Genomic DNA, 20683 nt, shown 5'->3' on the forward strand with positions numbered 1-20683 from the left:
TGGGTGTGTTTGTGTGTGTCCTGCGGTGGGTTGGCACCCTGCCCGGGATTGGTTCCTGCCTTGTGCCCTGTGTTGGCTGGGATTGGCTCCAGCAGACCCCCGTGACCCTGTATTCGGATTCAGCGGGTTGGAAAATGGATGGATATTATGAGATTCATCCATTTCAAAAGAAGACCAGCCGTGTATGATAACTTAGCACTTAGTCTTCCTGCGTAACAACCTTTCACAGGTTTCCTCTCACATGACTAAATCACAACAAATGTTTTGTGCAACATGGTTGCTTTTATTTCAATTTAATTCTGTGTTTATTTGACAACTTACAAAAGGGAATCACATTCGACAACTGTCTTGGCTTAAAAAATTGATGCATTTGGTAAATTTTTTAAGCTTTTCCTCCATGCCTTATACCCTCTGTTGTAGAGTATGGGCAATAGGTGTGTAAAAAATATCTATACACTTGAGTATTGCAATAATAGGTGTTCTGATACTGTATCAATTCTCAAAAACATTGTATTGATTTTTAACTACTAGTTTACATACAAAGATTCAAGGCACACAGTGGTTCATTTTGAGTTGTTTAAACCCCCGAACGCAAGATAGCAGTGTTGAAATCTATCTTCAGCTAACGTAACAACATAAATTGGGACAGGAAATAGCACAAGAGCACACATCTGATGTATGTAGGCTTTTAATATATTCAGGCACGTGTGCATCGGGAAGTGGCAAACTAAGCTGACTAGTAATGCTACCACCGATGGCTGAATCTAGAGGAGTTAGACCAGCTCCCACAGCATACACAGTGGAAGTGCGAGTTCATTTTGGCTTTCACAATAAAGAAGGCACTAATGAGATTGACAAGAGCCATGCCATCTGCAAAATGTGTTATGCCAAAATTAAATATTAGGGGAACACAACGAATCTGACAGCACACTTAGCAAGACACCATTCTGATATACACCTAATGGAGCAGCAAACGGCCAACATTAAATGAGTGGATCCCTTTCAACTCACTATAAAACAAATTCATATAACAAAGTTAGCACTAACCTCAACTCAAGCAAACCAAATAACTCAGACAATACTCTATTTCATTTGCAAAGATAAATGCCCTTTCAGTGTTGTAGAGAATGAAGGTTTCTGAAATATGATGAACACAATGGAGCCTCATTACACCATACCTTCCTGACAAAACATCACTGAGCCCAAATTGTACAAGGAGGCAAAAACAAGGGTACTGGAATCTTTCAGCTCAGCTGAGAGAGTCGCTTTAACATGCAATGCTTGGACATCAAGGGCAACTGAATCATATGTAACAGTAATAGCACATCACATAATGGATGAGTGGAAGCTGGAGTGATGTACTTTAATAATCCCTGAGGAAAAACTGTCTTTTCTCATGCCCTTTGGTGGTCACAGCGTCAGGTAAGCCATTGTACAGAGGCCCAAAACAATTATGTTAAGGGCCTTGCTCAAGGGCCCAATGGAGTAGGACTCCTAATGGCAGTAATGGGATTTGAAACAGTAAGCTTCCAAATACTGGTGCAGATCTTTAGCCACAGAGCCGCCACTCTGTCCAATACTATTCTGATTTGATGCTTTGATGTTTTTTTAGCAGCAAGAGGAAGTAGACAGTCTGGTGGAGGAGATTGACCAGTTAGGGGAGGCTGATCACCAACCTAACCCTGAGTGAGTAGAAGGAAGGAATATAAGCATGAATATCCCCAGTTATCCTGAGTAGCGAAGTGTTTCCTTTGCATGCCTGTCACAAGTGTCTCCGCGGAGTGAGTTTTCTCCACCGCAGGAGACATCGTTACAGCACAGAAAAGTGATCTGAAAGCAGGACATGAAGAGCAGCTCATCTTCCTCTACAAAACCCTTGACAAAAAATAAACACTGACGTGTAAACAAACTGTAATGGCATGTGCAATCTAAGTTAATGATATGAGAAAGTTTACCATTTGTATATACATTTTTGCTTACTCTGCTGTGGCAACCCCTAATGGGAGAAGCCGAAAGAAGAAGAAGAAGAAGATATACATTTTTGCTTACACTTATTTATATACAAGGGGGCTCTGCCTCCTGCTCACTTCGCTCGCCTACCCCCGGGGTTGGGTAACCCAAAATACACTGATGAATGTATGAGATATATTGGAGTGTAAAGGTGTAGATGACGAACAAAGGAAGTAAAGAACCCGTAGCATGCACATTAGAAGGATCTATTGGAATACTTCTTTATACACAACAGTTGTAGTAAAATCGCAGACAGATTGCGTCATCTGGATCTAACATGTAGATCTGTGCATATTTGCATTCGTGATTTGGCTCAGGGTGCACTGTTCCAATCCGATGTAATATTTGTCCACATACGCGAAAGCAGTATGCGCCATTGCCAGCTGGTGGACTGATATTTACCCCGGTAGATGCAAAAGCAAATGAACTATTGTAGGATCTAACGCAGTCCATAATGTTTTTACTTTCGGGTACATTGTTAGTTAGAAACATCCGTAGATATTCACAATATTCATCTAAAGGAGGCAGTCTAACCTGACCCCTTTGACAACAACGTGTAAACTCATTAGTTGTATTGCCAGCTGTTTATTCAGGGAAGTTAAGTGAATGACAATGACAGCAAATGATATTCATTAATCCTAATGAATGTTCATTAATAGTGGACGCATTACAGAATGCGTTGTCAGCTAATTGGCGGAATTGTTTAGTGGCTGTTTGTTGTTCCTTTCTTTGCCGTTTATCTATTGCCTCTGCTGTTTGAGAGGCGCGTTGTAGGCGCCTGTGTTCTGTATGTCTGTTAGTTGAAAAGTTTCGTTTTGGAGCCGGAGCTGTGACCGTGACTCCATTAGTTATCCGTTGTCTACCGTTAGTAATATGGATAATTGCATTTACAGTTAATACGGAGCATTTTCTGTGGTTGTACTGTTAATAATGCATCACTGTAATGTGATTCACATATGCTATATGGTTTGGACGTGTGAGGATGCCGTACGTTTAATACGGAGAGTTCGTTTATTCTCATTACCCGGACCATGCTGTGTAGTGTGGACGTTTAGTTCAGAAGCGCGTTGTAGGCGCATGCGCCTTTCGTACTTTCACGCGCCTTCCGTACTATCTTTGTGGACCTGTGGGGCCTCCGTAGCCTCTTCCATTCGACTCTGGGGTGCAGCGCAGAATCCTCTTTTTTGTGTAGCTGTGTCGTTAGTCGTTAGCTATGGGCGCGTTGTTGCTTCATTTCTCATTCACGTCAGTTGAGCTCTTTTGTTTTTGGGCCGTGACTCCTTCGTTCGCGGTGGATCAGACTTCGCTTTCGGTTTATGAGACGTGCGCGCTGTAGGCGCCTGCGCACTATGTCTCATGGTCCCATCGCCATGTACCTGCGTCCATGCCTTCCGGTTTACCATTCTCGGTTAGTAATATGGATTCTATATTGTATTACAGAAAAAAGGCACAAAATTGCTCACTTGAATAACAGGGGTATTTAAATAAAAAGCCACTGAATGGCATTTCCGTTTTTGCTGTGGTATCAAAATGCACCAAGTATTGTAAAAAGTATCTGGTATTGGTATCAAATACAAAAATTCTGGTACAGCATCTTTATTCAAAGCAACTTTTAAAACAATTAGTAAAATAAATCTGAATACTTATAGGTAAGATTTAAAAAAAACTATTTTAAAGTAGGGCAAAAGAAGCATGGTTTTAGTAAGTTTAATTCCATGGTAAGATGACAGGTGGTAAAAAAATACGTATAATGTTTGTGTTTCTGGTGTGTTTGGAGATACGAAATACCTGAAGTGCAACTTGCTGAAAATTAAGATGGTGCCCTCAAGAGGCACTCTGTGAGAAATTCATGGTTGCAGCAAATTAGTGCATGCATACAGTACATGAAAAATGAAAGGAAAACTCACACACTGAAAGAGTTATCAATACCTTCACAATGGGGGATAGTGCAGGCTCAGGTCAGGTTGGGGAGCATGCACTGGTACATCATGTTGCCACACCCACCACACGACAAAACAGCTTGTGATCCTGGTTGGCAAACCCCAGGCAGACACATGGTCCAGTCCCACCCTCCGGAAATGACCATCTATCTGCTGCAGCCAGGTGTTACGTGGGCGTCCTCTTGGCCTGGTCAAGCCACTCGGATCCTCAACAATGGCCATAGTGCTGTAACTGACACTCCCTTGCAAAGTAGGTAATGTTCCTCATTCGGGAATCCATGAGCAACCACTCATTCGACACAAAGTCAGACCAGTGGAACCCAAGCATTCTCCGAAGAGAAACAGTACCAAAGGAATCCAGTCTTCATCTCAGGTTACTAGATAGTGTCCATGTCTCACAACCATATAGCAAGATAGGATGCACCAGGACTCTGAAGACTTGGACTTTCGTACAAGTGAATTTTTCTTCGTCAACAAATGCCCCAGAGTAGGACCAAGAACAAACCCCTGATGAACCTCAGAATCAACTATGAAAAATACAAATGTTCTACCTCCACTCTGCACAGCACTCACAGCACCAGCGTACAGGCCGGCCATGATATCCAGCAACCTTGAGTGGATCAACTGAGTCAAATGCTTTACGAAATTTGACAAAGGCTGCAAAGAAACCATGCCAATATTCGCATTTGTGCTCCATGAGAACCCTCAGTGATAGGATGCAGTCGATGATAGACTTCTTAGGCATAAAACCAGACTGCTCCGCTCACTGGTAGGTGAGTAAGTGATCACGGATCCTGCTGAGGACGACCCTAGCAAGGACTTTACCCGGCACAAGAACAGTGTTATTCCCCTGTAGTTGCCGCAATCTAGGTGATCACCATTCCCTTTCCAGACAGGGATGACAAGTCCCGTTTTCCAGTTAGTTGGGATGACGCCAGTCTCCCAAATAGAAGCAAAGATTGCTTGTAATGCCAGGAGGACAGCCTTACCATTAGCCTGTATAAGTCCACCCCTGGATACTACAGATCTCTGCAGCCTTCCCTACACTCAGCTGGTTTAGCACCTGTGCAATCTCAATTATAATCTATCCATATAGATATATTCAGGGTTTTTCTATATTTAATCATTAGCATAAGAAAACACAAAGTGGTACTTTTTCTTTAATGGAGAATTTCCGAGTGTATTCCAAGCGATAATACATAACCTATGAACACTTCTCATGGCATCTTTATGTAATGTTTGCTGGAGCCATCTTACAGGATAATCCTCCAGCAAATGACACTGTGGGTTCACTGCAGTTCCACAAAGCTGAGTGAACAGATCTGAATCTTTCAATATAATTTCAAATTAATATAGGCAGGTGTAAAAGAAATATTCTACTTTCTAATAATACTTTCATATTTGACTATAGCACTCCTGTTAGAAATATATTTTTTACCTAGAATAACCTGCACAAACACAAAAATCCATATGCATAGCTGTGTGTTTTGCACAGCTAGCATTCTTGTTTCACCAGTGAAAAAGTTTTCCAGCAGTACATACACTTCCTGTCTATTTTTTTTTAATATTTGAAGCCAATTTCAGCTTACATTTTCTGCCACCTCATATTCGTTTACTATTCAGAAAAAAATTACAAGAAAAGACAGACACAGAGTATGAATACTGAGCAGTACCAAACACCTGGCTATATTTTCAGATGTTAAGGAAAACTGCATTCTTTGGACATAGGCTTATTATGTGGCCACACACTTGTCTAAATTTAAGAACATTATGAGGAATAATATGATTTCCTTCCTTTAATAAGTATGGCCTTCATTCACTTTAACCAGCAAAATGGAATGGAATACAAGGCCAAGAATCACAATCAAAAGTTATATTCTTAAAAGTAACAAATTAATACTTTTAAAACAGTGCTTTATAAGAATAAATAATAAACCATTCTCACCTCTAAGAGTTAATGTGCATAAATCTACTATACAGTGGTATATATTTCAACTTTAAAAAACTGCTGGTACCAAAGTTATATATATATTTGTTATAAACTGGATTCTGGAGTAAGCCCAGACTACCCAGAAGGTGACTGCAAGAACAAAAAGATCATTTGGCAAAGCAAACACATTCATGTAGGGCTGGGATAATACATAGTAGTTGTTTATGGGGGTGTACATTTAAATTAACATGGACATATTGCATTAAAAATATGAAACCTTTGTTTAAAAATATAAAGAATTAAGTGATAAAATGATTCAAATTTAATGAAATAATCCTAGTTTTATGTGGTTTAAATCATTCTATTTCTAAAATTCTTTTAAACCATCATAGTCTCTTCTTGGGTTCAGTTACAATCAAACTGAAGTTGTCATAGAGATAATAGTGCCATATAAGACACAGCAGCTCTTGTTGTGTAATTGAGGTCTCTTGGATTGAGGGATAACATTTCCATTGACTTTTCCGTTACCAGCAAATGCCATTTTTTGCTCATACTGATGTAAGTACTTGACAGATTCTAACTTACAGACCAGATTGCCACTTCAACTTGAAAACTGTGAAAGCTCAATTTTATATATATATGTATTAATAAACAGTAAGAAGTCTAATGGAAATTTTCTTGCATTGAAATATGTATCCAAAAGGAAGATGTAGGCATACTTATAGCTTGTAAAAAATAAAAAAAAGTTACAAACCAATGTTGCATGCCATTACCTCCAAAATGACCAAAAACCCTCAAGCCAACAATAAATCACAGTACCTGACTTAATTGGGAAATCCCGGAGGTAGGCATCTCCATTGCTGAGATCTAGGCTGGATGGTGGAAAGCCCACCATGATCTTCTGCACTTCACAAGGAATACCCGTCAGCTCTGCTACCTTGTCCTTCAGTTCATGTACACAAGATAAGGTTGTCAGCCCCTGCATGAGGTGAGTCCCATTCTTGGCTTTGCAGCGGAGACGCAGCATGTCTTAGTTCATTGAATACTCTATCAGGAGAATGGGGGGGAAAAAATTCAACGTTTCTGCTGTTACATAGGCAACCTAATAAGATTATCTATAACTTGCATATAAATCATGAAATTTATGATTTACATTTAAAGCAAGTATTATAACAGAAGCACATTTTACACAACCTTTACATAAACAAAAACTGCATTCATTTCTGAAATTCGCTTAACCTGAAATTACTCTTCTAGTCTTCTTGATCATTTTGTTTTTTACTTTCAATTATGCCTGCAGAACATGGCACTATTATGTAAAAATTAAAATTAGAAGAAAGAAAATACCTTCATATTTGCATATTAATATTATAAACAAATTTGGAAAACATTATTTAATTGCATTTCTAATAAACATCTGGCAAACAGAATATGTATGGAAGCTTATTTAGAACATGCTAAAATTCTTGTTTTAAAGGGGATGAGACCGAGTATAGGAGTCAGGTGGAGAAGTTTATGTTTTGGTGCAAAGAGAATTGTCTGCATCTTAACATCAGCAAAACCAAAGAACAGTTTATTGACTTTTATCACACCAAAGAGCCTCTACATCCGGTCACTATTTAAGGAGTAGGTGTAGAGGTGGTCCACATTAATGACAAGTTGGACTGGTATTGGAACACAAAGGAACTACATAAGAAAGGGTAGAGCAGGCTCTTTTTCCTAGACGTGTGCCAAGAAAAGCGACTGGGACACCTTTATACTAATGCCTCACTGTGACTGTGCCAGCCAAGTCTAAACTTTTTTCTTTTTAATTTTCCTGCTTTATAGTCATTCTGGTGTGTGTTCAGAACAAAGTGTGTGTATATTTATTTACTTTCCTACTTATCTACATAATATATGTATGTATTTATTTAAAGAGATTCTGTAACAAGGCAAATTTCCCCGAACACAAATAAAGTTCTGTCTATTTACATGTGGCATCACATGAAAAGGCACTATATAATTGACAGAGAATGTTTTCATGTGTTTAACTACTTATGCACAAGGTGTCATACCATATTTCAAAGCTGTATTTGTACATTGCAATAAACCAGTAAGTCAACCAAAAGCAATAATGATATTTTTACATACCTAAGGATGTCATCTTTCAAATATATCACACATTTTCATGTTCTCTACTTTCCTTCCTTGGTAAAATATGGGATCTGAACACATAAGAGGCCTGTCTATTAAATAAAGAGACTGTGTTCCTATCTCTTAAATGAAGCAGTAAGAACTGATTATAAACACTTGCCATGCAGGTTTAAATCTGTCCAAACCTGCACAACAAACAACAACACTTATTATTTATTGTCAGTCACCATTTGATGCAGTTGTGTTTACCCTTGTGTGCCGGAATCATGTTAAGTTTAAAAGTTGAGCAATGTGTCAATATGACATTTTTAGTAAAACTGAACAAAACACCAATGGAAAATTTATAAATGCTTACTGAGGCTTACGGGCAAGACTGCATGTGTCATGTGCGTGCATTTTTCCTAAATTGAAATTGGTGCTTAATGGAACATGTTTTGAGCCAATGGATGCAGTAAAGAAGAAAACATCAGATGTCTTGAAACAGCTGACAGACACTGATCTGCTCCACGTCTTCGACCAGTGGAAACCAAGACTGCTTTGGCATGTGATTGTGAATGGGGAGTATATCGAAGGGAACAAGCATTAGAATTGTTATATAAATAAAAGTGTTACTGTGTAGCTATGCAAAGCCATCCATCCATCCATTTTCCAACCCGCTGAATCCGAACTCAGGGTCACGGGGGTCAGTTGGAGCCAATCCCAGCCAACACAGGGCACAAGGCAGGAACCAATCCCGGGCAGGGTGCCAACCCACCACAGGACCATGCAAAGCCACATACAGGGAAAGGCTCATTACCACTGGATAGCTGACATTCAGAGCATTACAATGAATTATAGTTGTCTATGATTGGTCATTCATATTACATGTGACAGCTATGTGAAAATGGCAGGAAATATATTGCGTGTGCGAAGGCTCATCTTTACGAACTATTATACACAAGCTTCTACACAAGCATGAGGACTGTTTTATTTGCATGAATAAGGGAAAAAAGGAAATATACAATTGAGGAAGTCCTAGAAAAGTTACAAAATGTATGAAGACCTTGAGTCAGATTCTGATCACAGTTCTGACAATTAAGAACAACATGTTTGCAGAAGGACTCAGTGTTACACTTGATTTGTAAGCACTACTTATTGTGTAACTTTGAAATGTTGTGGTGTACATTTTCACAGCTCTTCCAGTTTCAGCTTATAGAGTAGTGATAACGTATCCACCTACAGTGTCATAGAGGAGCCCCCATGACACACACAATTGAATGTCACTGAATCATGGTTAAGGAACTTTTGCGGGGATCACTCTTCAATTGAGTGTATTTGTTTTATGCCACATTGCTCGCAGTTTCATGTGGGGACCCCCTGTCTCCACCTGCTGTCTTCAATTGAATGTTACTGAATTGTGTCGCACAAACTTTCACAGAGAAATATAGAGCCACTCACAATTTCACATGGGGACTCTTGATCTTTCCCCAATTGATCAAATGCCACTGTTCCACTGGTTTGAGTATGCCAGTTTTTGACTTTCATGCCAAACATATGCTGTTTAGGTTGACTGGGCATTCTGTATTGGTCCCTGTGCAAATGGTTTAGGAGTATGTGCGTGTGACTAGCTTTGGAACCCTGTTCAAGACTTCTTACTGCCCTGCGCCCAGGATTGCCAGGGAAGGCATTGCCTCCAAACCATGACCTGGAACAGGAAGAAGCAGGTAGGGGTGTTTTTACGAATTGACACAGTTCATGACACAACTTTAGACCACTTCAAATTTAGAGAATGAATGCAAAGATTGCTTTCTGATAGGCAGAACTTTATTATAGGGGACCCCGACTAATTATTCACTTTTTCAGCCAGCAATGTATCTCAGTATAATTTTGTGGTAGCAAATCGACATCTTGAATTAAGAAACCTATCCTCTAACAGGACACATCTGATAAAACCTTTTAGTCAGTAATCAAGCATGAGAAAAGCTTGTCTATCTGCATCATTTCACCTGCAGTACCAAGCTGAGGAGGGAACATTCTTACAGCAGTCTGTTGCAACATGATGACAGTGGTCACAGAATAAATGCAGAAGAACATACTTATTGATAACTGAATTTACACAACAGGGTTGATTAATGCTTATATAACATACTCTTGATTGGTTAAAAACATGAGGTGTTCAGCACAGAGTACAACAAGCCTAAATAAAAGTTTTCCTCCATTATATTCTTGTTTCTCAATATATCTTAGTTTAGATATTACCCATGAAATCTATGTATGTGACAACTGCCCAGTTTAATTGTTTACATGACATCTGCTGATCTTAACCTGCTCCTGGTACATTCTTGTCTTTGTTGTTCACTTGACCTTTATCTGGTTATATACCTGAACAGGCTTCTGACATTTAGTAAAGTTTTATCCTATTTCCTTAAGATGAATGCGAAATTTTAATATGGAAAGCAAAACAAAAACAGTTTATCCTAAATGATCATGTGATCCTTAAGTGTAATTTTTCTTCCACAATTTCTAAGTCCTTCAGTCAAGCTATCTTAATCTAGCCACAAAACAACAAACATTTTAGCAATTAACACTAACAGCTCCTTGACCGATGAAGACATTACATTCTCAAAGCATGCATGAAACATATTTTTTATGTGTGAAACTGCATTATAATTAGATTAGAACTATCAATAGGAAGAGTGCCTCCAGAACGACTTGGAGGCAGCAGGTACAATTGTTAGAGAGACCGGCATGGCCTCTATGCATGTTCATTGTGCAAGACCCCATTACTGAAGAAAGGGCAGGCTGAGTCTCGTTTAATGTTTGCTACACAACATTTGGTCAAGCCTATGAAATACTGGAAGAATGTAGTCTGGACAGACGAGACCAAAGTCGAACTTTTTGGCTGTCATACTACACACCATGTTTGGAGGAGAAATGGCACCGCACATCACCCGATAAACACATCAACGTAACGTTTGAAGATGGTAGCATCATAGTGTAGGGCTGTTTCTCATCTCATGGTACTGGCAGACTTCATATAATTGAAGGAATGATGAATGGGGTGGTGTACCGAAAGATTCTTGAAACAAACCTGTTGCCACCCATTAGGATCATGAAGATGACAAGTGGATGGACCTTCTAGCACGACAACAATCCAAAAGAAACAACAAAGTAAACTCTCAATTTGGTTTCAGAGAAAGAAAATGAAGTTGTTAGAATGGTCTAGTCAGTCACCTGACTTAAATCCAATTGAACATTTGTGGTAGGAAATCAGGGTTCACAAGAGGTCCCCGGGGAATCTTCAAGATTTAAAGACAATCACTTTAGAAGAATGGGTCAAAATCACACCTGAGCACTGCAAGCCAATTGGTTTCTTCATACAGGAAGCACCTTGAAGCTGTTATTACAAACAAAGGCTTCTCCACTGTGAATTCTTCATATTTGTGGATTTCTGGAGTTAATACTAACGTCTGGTGAGAATTTCATGTGAATAGCCTCTTCAGTTATGTTTTTACTGTAACAATGATGATGTGTTCAGTACTTATTTTTCCTACTATATTAGCTGTTTTCATTGTATTTATCATATCAAGCAAGAGACAGTGTGAAACATCAATCATTATATGTGAAGCATTTGTATTTTTTACCATCAGTTATCACAACACTCCCAGTAAAACAGACATTTGTCCAACATGTTTTATGCTTTAGCATGAATGGGAACAGTAACAAAAAAAACTGCCTCATTCTAAACTATTCTTATAATGAGAATTACATTACTTTTTATCAGTGCAGTATGTGTGTCAACAACAAGAATACTTTAGAACTGGAACTTTAAAATGAAAAAGGTGCCTCTGCCCCATATGATAATAATGGGAACCAGACAAGTGCAACAATTATTGCTCCTTCAATCCACATCTGGAGATATATGCCAATGTCTAAAATATAAGAATAATCACCAATGAACATAACTGTAACATGTCTTCTACGGATAAATGTACTAATGTATCTTAACCAAGGTTATGCTGGTTTATACAGTGGGGCAATAAAGTAGTCAGCCACCAATTGTGCAAGTTCTCCCACTTAAAAAGATGAGAGAGGCCTGTAATTTTCATCATAGGTAAACCTCAACTATGAGAGACAAAATGAGAAAGAAAATCCAGAAAATCACATTGTCTGATTTTTAAAGAATTTATTTGCAAATTATGGTGGAAAATAAGTATTTGGTCACCTACAAACAAGCAAGATTTCTGGCTCTCACAGACCTGTAACTTCTTCTGTAAGAGGCTCCTCTGTCCTCCACTCGTTACCTGTATTAATGGCACCTGTTTGAACTCGTTATCAATATAAAAGACACCTGTCCACAACCTCAAACAGTCACACTCCAAACTCCACTATGGCCAAGACCAAAGAGCTGTCAAAGGACACCAGAAACAAAATTGTAGACCTGCACCAGGCTGGGAAGACTGAATCTGCAATAGGTAAGCAGCTTGATGTGAAGAAATCAACTGTGGGAGCAATTATTAGAAAATGGAAGACATACAAGACCACTGATAATCTCCCTCGATCTGGGGCTCCATGCAAGATCTCACTCCGTGGGGTCAAAATGATCACAAGAACTGTGAGCAAAAATCCCAGAACCACACGGGGGGACCTAGTGAATGACCTGCAGAGAGCTGGGACCAAAGTAACAAAGGCAACCATCAGTAACAAACTACGCCGCCAGGGACTCAAATCCTGCAGTGCCAGACTGGTCCCCTGCTTAAGCTAGTACATGTGCAGGCCCGTCTGAAGTTTGCTAGAGAGCATTTGGATGATCCAGAAGAGGATTGGGAGAATGTCATATGGTCAGATGAAAAAAACTCTACTCGTCGTGTTTGGAGGAGAAAGAATGCTGAGTTGCATCCAAAGAACACCATACCTACTGTAAAGCATGGGGGTGGAAACATCACGCTTTGGGGTTGTTTTTCTGCAAAAGGACCAGGACGACTGATCCGTGTAAAGGAAAGAATGAATGGAGCCATGTATCATCAGATTTTGAGTGAAAACCTCCTTCCATCAGCAAGGGCATTGAAGATGAAACGTGGCTGGGTCTTTCAGCATGACAATGATCCCAAACACACCGCCCGGGTAATGAAGGAGTGGCTTCGTAAGAAGCATTTCAAGGTCCTGGAGTGGCCTAGCCAGTCTCCAGATCTCAACCCCATAGAAAATCTTTGGAGGGAGTTGAAAGTCCGTGTTGCCCAGCGACAGCCCCAAAACACCACTGCTCTAGAGGAGATCTGCATGGAGGAATGGGCCAAAATACCAGCAACAGTGTGTGAAAACCTTGTGAAGACTTACAGAAAACGTCTGACCTCTGTCATTGCCAACAAAGGGTATATAACAAAGTATTGAGATGAACTTTTGTTATTGACCAAATACTTTTTTTCCACCATAATTTGCAAATAGATTCTTCAAAAATCAGACAATGTGATTTTCTGGATTTTTTTTCTCATATTGTCTCTCATAGTTGAGGTATACCTATGATGAAAATTACAGCCCTCTGTCATCTTTTTAAGTGGGAGAACTTGCACAATTGGTGGCTGACTAAATACTTTTTTGCCCCACTGTATAGATGGCTTCCCAGTGTATATTTAAATTTTTCTGAGAAAAAGTAACAATGTGTGTGAGGCAATATCTGTTATTACCAGTTTTTGTCTTTCATTTCATTCCAACTAATTAACTTCAGCATTGACTTAAAACAGAGACACAAATGTAAAAACAAATTATATACTCCACTGCTATCTTACTGTGCTTGCAACCTGATGTTTTTCTGCATTGTGTATAGTGCTGCTAGTAATAGTTTGGGCCCACCATGATCCAGACCTGGATACAGGTGACATTCAAAATAGTATATTATTTGTTGGCTGGTTAATAAAGGTGAACCAACAAGGTCTCAAAAGGTAATCATGAAAGTAAAATGACAAATGTTCCTGTATATATTCCTTTTCACAGTTGAACAGGAACTGTTGGGTTATTCAAGATTGTAGACAGAGCTGCAACAAGCTATTTCATTACATCACATTGTCAAGAAACAGCAGAAATCAGCTTCTGTTTGTGATAATCACTTGACCACAACCAGCATCCCAGGTTTTGTATGGGAATCTTGAAAATCATGTCTCTAAATAAGTCACTAAACAGAAATGAGTAAATAATTAAAAAGCATAATTCCACAGTTAGACCTCTACTTCATAGAGCAAGGGGTTAAATTTAAGTACAAACCACTGTATTTGTGAAGTTAGAATGTTCTCACTTTGTATCTTCTGTGGGTTTTCAAACTTCCACACTCATCCCAAATATTCTCATGTCAGTTTGATCTGGAACTTATTTCATCCTTTCTGAGTTTAGGCATATAAAGAATCTTTTTTCCTAAAACAGCTCTATCATTTAGCATTGCTGCAGAGGTTGAAGGGGTTGGGGGGTCAGCCTGTCAGTGCTCAGACCATATGTTGCACACTGCATCAAACTGGTCTGCATGGCTGTCGTCCCAGAAGGAAGCCTCTTCTAAAAATGATGCACAAGAAAGCCCGCAAACAATCAAACTAAGGACATGGATTACTGGAACCATGTCCTGTGGTCTGATGAGACCAAGATAAACTTTTTTGGTTCAGATGGTGTCAAGTGTGTGTAGCAGAAACCAGGTGAGGAGTACAAAGACAAGTGTGTCTTGCCTACAGTCAAGCATGGGTGGGTGGGTGTGTCATGGTTTGGGGCTGCAGGAGTGCTGCTGGCACTGGGGAGCTACAGTTCATTGAGGGAACCATGAATACCAACATGTACTGTGACATACTGAAGCAGAACATGATCCCCTCCCTTCGGAAACTGGGCCGCTGGGCAGTATTGCAACATGATAATGACCCCAAACACACCTTCAAGAAGACTACTGCCTTGCTAAAGAAACTGAGGGTAAAGGTGCTGGACTGGCCAAGCATGTCTCCAGACCTAAACCCTATTGAGAATCTGTGGGGCATCCTCAAATGGAAGGTGGAGGAGCACAAGGTCTCTAACATCCACCAGCTCAGTGATGTTGTCATGGAGGAGTGGAAGAGGATTCCAGTGGCAACCTGTGAAGCTCTAGTGAACTCCATGCCCAAGAGAGTTAAGGCAGTGCTGGAAAATAATGGTGGCCACACAAAATATTGACACTTTGGGCACAATTTGGACATTTTTCACTTAGGGGTGTACTCACTTTTGTTGCCAGTGGTTTAGACATTAATGGCTGTGTGCTGAGTTATTTTGAGGGGACAGCAAATTTACACTGTTATACAAGCTGTACATTGACTACATTGTATCAAAGTGTCATATCTTCAGTGTTGTCCCATGAAAGGATATAATAAAATATTTACAAAAATGTGAGGGGTGTACTCACGTTTGTGAGATACTGTATAACATGAAGTCATATGGTTGTAAAATATGAATCATTTTAACATCACCAACTTACGTGTATCGAATAGTAAGATATGAGGTAGAACAGTTTTTTGATAGCCACAAAGTGCCGATTATGTCAAAGCAATAGTCTTTCATGATGTCACAATCGTGTGGAAAATATTTGGGGGGGGTTCACATGGAATCCTTGGTGAAGTCCTTAACACTTTGAAGTGTGTAGTTTTGTTTAGTGAAGAATACGAAACTGATATTATTCCACAACTGCAATAGTGTGTGCCAAAAGAAATGGAGTGGCAGTAGACTGAGAGGAAAGCTGATGTTTACTTCTGGTACCAAAAATCCCAAAACACTGGTACCATTATTTTTTTTATTTAGGTTTTTTGGGACTTTACCAGTACTGGCATACCATGCAACTCTAAAGCGCACAAGTCATATACTTTCAAGTCTGTACAGTGTGCTTACAGCATAAGAATGCACACAAGACACCAATATAAATACATTTATAAAACATAATGCAAAAATAAGTTCCTATTCAGGTCAGAACCTTTGACGAAAACAAGTGGGGTGCTAGTATGAAAGGTGCTTTAATGTGTGTAGTCTGGTTTGAAATTATGGTTCCCATTAAAAATGAAATGAAACAAAAAATGACTTATTTTATGATTTTAAAGACATTCACATTTCAAGCCATTTCAGCAATAAACACATTAGTCCCTGCCATGTGCCCCAGCAGGATCCAATAACTCTATTATATGTAGTTTATTCACAATAAGTCTTGTGAAAAAGTAAGTACACCCCATGGAAATTGTCGACTTTTTCAACATATTTAAAAAAAGGATAGCATTAAATTTTCTTGCATAAAACGCAAACAGATATTTGGTATACCTGAACAGACACACAAAATGGACATGATGTATTCATTCTCATAATCTAAATTACCAAAAATGCAGATGTCATATGGTCAAAGTACACCCCTACTTTTATCACCACTTGAAATCCATAAAATTTAAATCAGGTGTTCCAGATGAGGTGCAACAATTAGAAACTTCTTAGGAAGCATGCAGGTAGTCCCTGTCTTATTTAAACCACAGATATCGAAGCTCTGGTGTTCTTTTTGCTATTGACATGTGTGGAGTTATCATGCTAAGATCAAAACAGCTCTTTATGGTCCTCAGAAAGAAGGTTGTGGATGTCTATTGCCAAATTATTTGAAATCATTCTACTGTAAGGAAAATCATCTAAAAGTAGCACAGACTTCAACTGACTGCAAATTTGTCTAGGACTGGCTGGCCCCACAAATTAAGTCATAGAGTTGACGATTTGAAACTAAAAAAAGTCTTCAAGTGCACGCATCTACAATCAGAAAAACACTGCCCAAATTTGATCTGCATGCAAGGTGTGCCAGGATAAAAGCCTTTGCTATCTGACACAGCGTGCTCTGAACAAATGAATCAAAGATAACGTTTTTGGCCACAACAACTGTAGACAGGCCACAAACCGAAGACAGCATTTCAGGAGAGGAACCACATACTAGCTGTGAAGCATGGTGATGGAAAAGTTGTTTTGGGATTGCTTGCTGTCATTGAGTAAAACATGAATTCTGCATCATATCAAAGTGTGCTTGAAGAGAATGTGAAGCCATCTGTCCAAAAGTTTAAGATGAACCATAAATGGACCTTTCAACAGGACAATAATCTGACGTAAAGTAGAAAATCCCCCAAAGAATGGCTCCAAAAGAAGAAATGAAGGGTTATGGACTGGCTTAGTCAAAGCCCTGATTTGAACCCTTTTGAAAGCGGTGGTGGGTGATTATTGAATTGGGGATTTGAAACAGGCACAAAATGTATGAAAAACCCCAGAAACATCCTGCAAATGAAGAAATTTTGATGGAGGAATTTTCAAAAATTTAACTCCAATTGATGTCAAGAGACTGGCGGGCAGTTATACATTCTGCTGAAGGGGGCAATATCAGTTTTTGAGGCCAATGTACTCACATTTTCCTGGTAGATCATGACATCTATTGATATTTCTGTTGAATAAACCGTTGAAAATGCAACTTTTTCCTGTTTCATTCAAGTATATCACCTTTATCAGCAGGCACTGTTTGCCTGTTCAAATATGTTGAAAACAAATCAACAACTTGCAAAGGTTGTTTACTTAGGACTGCAAGTGATTATATACACTAATGATTACTCTCGTATTAAGAACCACCACAAAAAATGTCCAGATAAAACGGTGACCTTGTGGTTGCCATTTCTGTCCTCTTTCTAACCCACACTAAACACCTGGTTTTTAGACAAATTGCAGGCATGTTCCGTGAGGCAATATTTTGTTTTTGTACATTCAATCCATCATGAGACAATTCCACCGTTCAAGAGGTCTTCTACACTGTTTTGTGAATTAAAATTTCTGCATTTATCGTTATCGTACAATGGGAACCCCTCCCCCACAATGGAATAAATAAACCATTACATGACCGCTAATAAATGGAATACAGAGCAAGTTAAAGAAACGGGATGACGCTGCTTGCCGAGGAAAACTGTTAAACAATGTTATTTAAAAGGTATAAGATGAAACATTTCGTTGGCCTACGTTACTACATTCCCTGGTGAAATGCCGGTGGTTTACTCCGAAATGCCAGATAAATGGGTGCCGGTCTAACATAAAGCACAGTCGTCATTTTGATGTCCTTTACCAGTTACAATGATGTCGCCTGTGCGGTAAATATTATATATTGGCTAAATCGCCGTTTGAATAAAAACAGCAACTAAACCCAATCTGGTACGCAAGGAGGTATCTGAAATAAAACGAAGCAACGTCTTTTCACAATGGAAATCAACTGCTGAGAAGCCAGATGCCTTTTTCTGATTACAGGCCCCGACGAATAAACCGTCAGGTTAGGGTTAAACACACTCCAACAATTCCAACATTAGTTGGAAAAAAGTAAAGATGAGTAAACCAAAACGTGCTTACCTGGCGTCCCAGCCCGTCTGCCACGGACACAATGAATGTTTGACAGGCACGCGCTTCACATACACATGCGCGTCACCGGCAGACACGAACACGTGACGCGCACACAACACGCTCACCCTTTAATTAAAGTTACATCAACAGAAAGGGAAACGCCGTTGATATTGTATGATAAGTAGCATCAAATGGCAGAAGTCAAAAGCTTTTTTCTGAAAGCTGACCTTTCAGGACCGTTCTCTTCACAAAAGTCCGTAAGTCAAAGCGGCTAAAGTATTAAGAAAGGAGCTGGTTGTTTTAAGACGACTTGAGATATATTGTTGGCGAGTAATAATCTTAATGTCATTTTACTGCCACCTGCTGCATGGAGGACAAATTCACCGAACTATTCACAACTGTATATAAAACTAAGTTGAATGGAGAGATGTCTTTGTTCTTCAGAATTGTGTGTCAATGTTGTGCCTACCTTGTTTTTTCTCAACCCTGTGAGAGAACACAGTATGTACTACAATGGATTGGGGTTTTGATACAACTCCGGTTTTCCGCGACACAGCTTTAGAAATTAGACAAAGGTTATAATACCGTGAAATGAAAGAACCCCCTGCGCCAGAGTTTCTTTTTTTCAAAGTTGTCAGGTACTGGTAAAATCCTCCAGATTGACCAGCCAACCCCCTCATTTTGAAAATATCCCTCCGTTCTGAAAAACTAAGTCTCTTACGTATTTTTTACTAAGATTACTAAGGGGGACAAATTGTAAATCATTTGGACTACTAGCTTCGCAAACCTGGTAGTCCATATACCTTTTCTGTTAGCCATGCTTTATATACAGACTTTTTTATAATAATGTTTATTCGTGAAGTATTTTTGTACATGTGTGCATAACATACCCAATCTTCTACTGCAATATAAATACAATCGGTATCTGGGAAGAGCATGTTTTAGTAAACTGATGATTTTTAAAGGATAGATAGATAGATAGATACTTTATTAATCCCAATGGGAAATTCACATACTCCAGCAGCAGCATAGGCCTACTGATAAAGAAAATATTAAATTAAAGAGTGATATCAATGCAGGTATACAGACAGACAAGAACTTTGAATAATGTTAACGTTTACCCCCCCGGGTGGTATTGAAGAGTCGCATAGTGTGGGGGAGGAACGATCTCCTCAGTCTGTCAGTGGAGCAGGAAAGTGACAGCAGTCTGGATAGCACCATTTTGAAGCATTGCCTTTTTTCAAATGTATACAAAATATTTTATCAGTACAGTAATGAAATGAATACCACATTAGAACTGTATTCTTAAATTTTGTTTACAGACCTCCTTTAGACCCCCACAAATTACTTTATCTGTCAATTGCTTTGACCTTTTTTTATCCTGAAGTGCATATGCCCTTTACTGGGTGAAGCAGCTTTAGTTGAGAACAGATAGTGACCTACAGTATATATAATATCGGATTACGACACACAGACGTTGATATGATTCTCAAATATAGTTTTTAATAACTGTAAAATCGTGTCAGTTTCTCATTAGGTTCTCTTCGTAAAGAAAAAGAAACAAAAACCTTTTTCTTAAGAAATTCCTTTTTCCTTCTAAAATCCCACCCACTAACATTCTACAGGAAATTACCAACAACAGGAATGTCAATCAACATCAATATAAATTAAACTTCTTACTGAACATACAAATACACAACACTCCTTTCCCCCAGTTTTAAATATCTTTGTAACATTTTGGCCTAACAAGAGCTCTACGGGGCCTTAATGACACCATAGGCTGCAGGGTCTTAACATCCACAGGTTTACCAGTTTCAGGGGTTGGTGTCACTACTGTATCATTATCTGTAGTAGATTCAAAAGAAGTTGGTATTTCTGGGCTACTAGGAGGCTGCTGAACAGTGGTAGCTGGCTGCTGCATTGACTCTGCTTCGGGCACTGGTCCTTCATCCATCATCCGCTCTCGAAGCTGATCAACATGGCGACAGTAAATGTGTCCGTCTTCTGTTTGCACATGGTAAGACACAGGGCCAGTTGCCTCTTGCACTACTGATGGCATCCATCGTGGTTCTCCTACAAAATTGCATGCATATACTGTCTGTAAGGTTTGAAATTGCCTAAACACACCCCCCTGCTTTTGTGCATGTCAGCTTGAAAGTCTGGGTGAAGGCGATCAAGTGCAGTGGTCAGTCATCTTTTCATTAGCAACTCTGCTGGACTCTTCCCTGTGGAAGAGTTGGGCATGGTGTGCTGAGATAGCAAAAATCTTGCAAGGCGTGTTTGCCAATTACCAGCTATGATTCTCTGT

The 20683-nt window shown here is 39.3% G+C and overlaps 1 protein-coding gene across 2 annotated transcripts in view; it reads right to left on the minus strand.

The window, feature by feature from the left end:
• Positions 1–18674, minus strand: part of yod1 (YOD1 deubiquitinase) — a 34801-nt gene extending 16127 nt beyond the window's left edge. Inside the window, exons 1-2 of one of the 2 annotated variants that reach the window (XM_028796708.2) lie at positions 18385–18674; positions 6700–6927 (exon numbers count right to left, since the gene is read on the minus strand). In XM_028796708.2, coding sequence (XP_028652541.1) covers positions 6700–6907 — 208 coding nt within the window. In that variant the 5' untranslated portion in view covers positions 6908–6927; positions 18385–18674. Of the gene's footprint in view, positions 1–6699; positions 6928–18370 lie in introns of both variants that reach the window. The other variant, XM_051924565.1, reaches the window with a different exon arrangement.
• Positions 18675–20683: the final 2009 nt, after the last annotated feature.

The sequence above is a fragment of the Erpetoichthys calabaricus genome, chromosome 3, assembly GCF_900747795.2.
Source record: "Erpetoichthys calabaricus chromosome 3, fErpCal1.3, whole genome shotgun sequence".
Taxonomy (NCBI): Eukaryota; Metazoa; Chordata; class Cladistia; order Polypteriformes; family Polypteridae; genus Erpetoichthys; species Erpetoichthys calabaricus.